We start from the raw sequence: 5,000 nt of genomic DNA, 5'->3' as shown, positions 1-5,000 counted from the left end.
CAACGAAAATAGAGTTTTCAAAAAACCTGAATTCTTTTAAACAAATCGTATGCGCAACTTTATGCCAATTCAAGCAAAATTGCACCCTGCTAGCAGAGCCTTTCTTTTGCTTGCTCGATTTTGGCGTTCTCGAGAAAGATTCTGCATGAGTAGAGATAGATCTTTATTGAGTATGCGCTGCATGCTCCCAGGATACAGTCTCGAACCCAAGCCTAACATGCCAGATCTCGCCGCCATCTTGGTTTTTCATGGTAAAACATGTCCAATTATAACCATCGGTTTTATCACCAAACGGATGCTCGCAATGGAACAACCGGTTTGACGAGAGCAAACAAGATTGACTAGTCCAGAGGTTCGGGGTGCGGCGGCTTCAAAGAGTTGACGCAATTCCGGCAGAGACTCCTTGTCTCCTCCTTAGTAAAGAAAAAGACAAAAGGAGGTTCTGCTCGCAGGGTGACAAGATTGCAAAGGGAACTAAAATTCTAGATAAGGCCCTTAGGTGGGTCAAACCTCAGCGCTATCTCAAGTATTTAGCGATTATTCCATCTTGTTTACCTTGCACCATAGGGCATCCTGTAACTGGATGGGCACGAACGATTTTAGTAATAGTTTACTATAGTAACAAGGGATCCATTTAAAAACACCTTATAAAAGCAGTATTGTAGGAGCATATCCTCCTAATATATAAGACAGTCTCCTGAAACTGTGGAAACGGAGTTAAGCCACCTTAATTGCTACCGGCCATCCAATAATAGCACAAAAAGCATTCTTGTCCCCAGAGGCCGTGATTATTTCGGTCAGCACCACGAATAACGACCTCTGGCCGGTTCCGAAATACACGCAGGCCCTGTGGGGGTTCATTTTGCTAACCGTTGACAGCTACCAAAGGTTTCAAATTTCTAAGATTGCGAAGACGAGCCGGAAGTCCATGATTCGCGGACTTATTCCTTGTGCTGACCGAACGAATGGCGTCCTCTGGGGACGAGAATGCACTAAAAGTGACTGTAAATCACCGAAGCTTAAAAAAAGACAAATAAAATATACCTTTGAGCAGCTAAGAGGTAGTACTTTGTGGGTTCCAAGTCAATGGAACTAACCTAAATTTTAAAATAATGTAAATAAAAAGGATTTCGAAAATACAATTGACTGAAATAGGAATTTCACGATCAAAGTAGCAAGAGTGTTAAAATAGCTCACTTTCAATTTTGCACATTTTGGAAATTCCCTGACTACATGCAGCATTTTCGCCTTAAAAACAGACTTGACTTTTACAGTTTTCAAGTCAAATTTATGACATTCAGTTTCAAAGCAATCTGCTTGGCAAAAAGGGATTTTAAAAAATTACTGTCCAGGCATCCCAAAAAGTATGTCACTGGATGAGAGAACCCTAGCAATGGCATAAAGATACGACACAAATCAGTTTCATTATTTGCCCCTAATTCATGAACGGAAGACTGAGGCCCGATTCACACGGTAACGGACGAAATTTCTACCCGTTGAAAAATTTGAGCGGCCACTTTGTTCGCACGGAACCGTGCAATATTTTCGCACTGTTCACACGGAACTGACGAACCGGATTAAAGTTAAACCTTCATGCACAGAGCGCTACTTTTCGAAATCCAAAATGGCGTCAAGAAAGAGAAAGGCTGACGATAGTAGCTGAGTTACCACGCATCCATACAACCGCGCCTTTGCCATGCAAAAATTTAGACGGTGAAGGTGTTCGCAGCACGCCGGTTAAATTTTCGACCGTACCGGCTAAAAATTCGTCCCCGATTTGGGCATTCAAATTTTTGAACGGCGAGGCGTGGTTCCTAGTGAACGGAACCCCTAAATGCACGAATCTTCAGCTAGTAGAAAATTCATCCGGTACCGTGTGAATCGGGCCTGAGTAATTGGTGGTGTGTGTCACACAATGTGTTGTCACACCACAATCTAAACAAATTCTGTCACGTGGCAAGCGTTGGCAGCACTTATAGAGGTTACCAGTCAACTAACAACTTTCATTTTTCGAAACCGGCTAAATTTGGGTGAACGTCAATCAAATGTTTACATAGCGAATTCGACTGCCGCCAAGTGAACAGTTCTATTGTCATGGAAACATTCCAGACTGGTTTCAGCTATCTTAACGCAGAGGCAGAGGAAACATCGCACCAAACTTTGATGGCCCTTTTTTCATTGCAAACTTGTGCAGTTGGACATTCTACAACCACTATCTGTGAAGACAGATGCACTGAAAACTAACCTCAGCACACTCGTCGCTATTTTCTTTCCCATCTACCTCTTCCAACCCATACAAATGACAAGTCACGTTGGACAATTCACTGCAGAGTTTTGTCGCACTCCAGTCAGCAGCTGGTCTCCGTATTAGACCATCTTTGTATTCTCTAAGAGCAAGCCGGTATGTCGTCTCTAAGTAACCACTGCCCAGTGACATCTCAAATCCTCTCTGTTGAGTGAACGAACCCCAGTACCACACAGACAATTCAGGAAACTGAAAGGACAGGCTCACTTCCCTGCGGTATACACATCAACAAGTTACATTTAGATTGGAATTGGTAAAAGAACATACTGAGACAACTGTCAATGTACACTGTACTGTAGAGCGGTTTTCAATTGAGTGTCGAAAGTAATTAGCGAATTGCTTTGGTTTTGCACTGCTTCACTCCGTGATTGGTTCTCGAGCCACTGTTTAACCAATCAGAAGTGAAACCAAAACTAATCGTGGCTCGCGCGTGCACATTTTCCCGCGCTTTGTGTCGGCTATCCGTAATTACTTTCAGTTTTGATTGGTTTACTGGATTGTCTCCGTCCTTTTTGATTGGCCAATTGAAAACCGCTCTAATAGAATGAATGTATCATAACTGAATTTACTGCTTTAACATGTTTTTAATGTAAAAAAGAGCACTGGTATCACATCTTTGAACACAGAGATCAAGATACTGGTACTAGGTCACATTACTCTACAAAAAACGTATGTCCTATTCAAATCACAACAACCCGGGTTTACATGCATTTGATGCAATGTTCGAGCTGATACGGCCTCGCAATGTCTGGACACAAAGTAAAACGAGCACTTTCACGTCCGAGTCTCCAGACTATTTATGATGATAAAAATTGGCCCAAATTTGTCACAGTGCAATAAGGAATCAAATATCTCAAACGATCAATACGATTTACGCCCCAATAATGTCAGGCTGAGAAGTAGGACCAATAAATCACACAAAGTCAAGAGGCCTTGGCAGCCTTAAAAGGTTAAATCGCAGCGTTATAAGGTTCAGGAATAAATTTTTCCCCATAAAACACCAGACTTTGCTTTTTATCAGGGCACTCATTCATGCACATTGACGTCTTGTATTGGTGTAATGCACGCTTCTAATGTTGTCCCACGCACAGCATCGACCAACCTGTAATGTCTACCAAGACTTCTTTTTTTCAGTCGTTCACGGTCAAAGTAAGTCCCTCTTCTGATGGGTCGAGATACGTTTGAAAACACCACAGCCTGGATATTATTATTAAAAAGAAATCATTAAAAAATATTACAGAGGTTTAGTATCACGTTTAAGGTAAATGGCCAACGTCAGGCTGAAATGGTGCTTTAAAAAGTTCAAAGAAATTTATTTGGTTTTAGCTGATTTGTGTAGGAAATCGTATGAACGCGAGTGAATTTCGTGATTATGGGCACGAGTGATGCTTGAAAGTTCTCAAAATTGCCCGAACCGTAGGCGAGTGCAATTTGTGTGAGTGCAATATACTATATCATCATCAGCCTACTGCACTGCAGTCGGTCACAGAATTTCGAGACTTTCGGAGTCAGTTACACAGGCCACAAATGGGTGACTGGCCCTACAGATGGCCAGTTTACTAATGAAGTATCCTTCTCCGTGTGATTTATTATTCAGAGTTTCCTTCTCGTAGGTGGACTGCCAACCAAGGCTATAGAGCTCTACCTGCCCTGTTTGTTATAACCCTAACGGGGGTGGCTTCGGGGTTGCTGACACTTGCCAAAGATTATATTTTCTATTTTAATGGTAAGTATAGACATAATACAAGGGCGTCGGCAAATATAAATTTATTCATTCCCCTTTTTCGAACCAATTCTGGTCAACGTACTTTTTATGCAAGCGCCAACCGACTATGGAACACATTAGACTATAGCGCTAGAAGCACTACAATAACAACCCTAAGGAATTTTAAAAAGTACCTTAGTAATAATTGTATACTGTTCATAGAACCTCTTAACAATTTTAGTTTGGTTTAGGAATACTTTGTGAATACTTCATTTTTATCAATACTATTATTAACGGACCACAACGTAAACTACTGAATTATCAGTAATTGTGTCAGCAATAAAGTTATTATTATATACTACTGGTGGTAAGCTGAGGCGCCAACCTGTCCTACCCCAGTGCCCTACAATATAATAGTATATTATATAGTGCAATATACTCAACAAAGCTACTCAATTGCTGTGTCTATAGCAACTTCCGTATTGTACTCTATAACCTATTTATACATTCGTCATTGAATTATTAAATTATCTACATATATCAAGCAACTTCCTCAAAGAGAGACACAAGTTAGAAGAGAACTTGCATGCTCTTATGAAAAGTAGTCCGCTGTTTCACGTAAGCGTGATGCTAAATCTCTTTATCAGGGTAACAAAGGATACAGTGAATGAGTAAGGGTCAACCGCGGTTTATGAATGAAGAGATGCCTTTTGCGATCATCAAAAAAACACCTCTTCATTCAGTAACCAGAGTTAACAATTGCCATCTTCTTGCCACCTTCAAGTTTCCAGTTTATTCTACTATTACTCTTATTACGTTCGACATTAAGAGCGCGTAATTTCTATTCTTGGGTATTCTGTGCATAGAGTCAGCTTTGGCAAGTTTTCGTTTTTCGTCCGTCTGCTTTTTCAGCACCATCTTTGATTACGTCATACCTGCATGCGGATATCGGTTTTGATACGTGTCAGCCTCGATGTTACTCGATTCCCT

General features: G+C 41.0%; 1 protein-coding gene across 1 annotated transcript in view; it reads right to left on the bottom strand.

Moving 5' to 3' along the window:
* Positions 1-5,000, bottom strand: part of LOC138044789 (bridge-like lipid transfer protein family member 2) — a 101,308-nt gene that overhangs the window by 33,887 nt on the left and 62,421 nt on the right. The window contains exons 44-46 of the mRNA XM_068891208.1: positions 3,408-3,502; positions 2,246-2,516; positions 1,045-1,097 (exon numbers count right to left, since the gene is read on the bottom strand). Coding sequence (XP_068747309.1) covers positions 1,045-1,097; positions 2,246-2,516; positions 3,408-3,502 — 419 coding nt within the window. The remainder of the gene's footprint in view (positions 1-1,044; positions 1,098-2,245; positions 2,517-3,407; positions 3,503-5,000) is intronic.

Source organism: Montipora capricornis, chromosome 4 (assembly GCF_036669925.1).
Source record: "Montipora capricornis isolate CH-2021 chromosome 4, ASM3666992v2, whole genome shotgun sequence".
NCBI classification, from domain to species: domain Eukaryota; kingdom Metazoa; phylum Cnidaria; class Anthozoa; order Scleractinia; family Acroporidae; genus Montipora; species Montipora capricornis.
The sequence above is the reverse complement of the archived record's forward strand: the minus strand, read 5'-3'. Positions and strand labels throughout refer to the sequence as shown.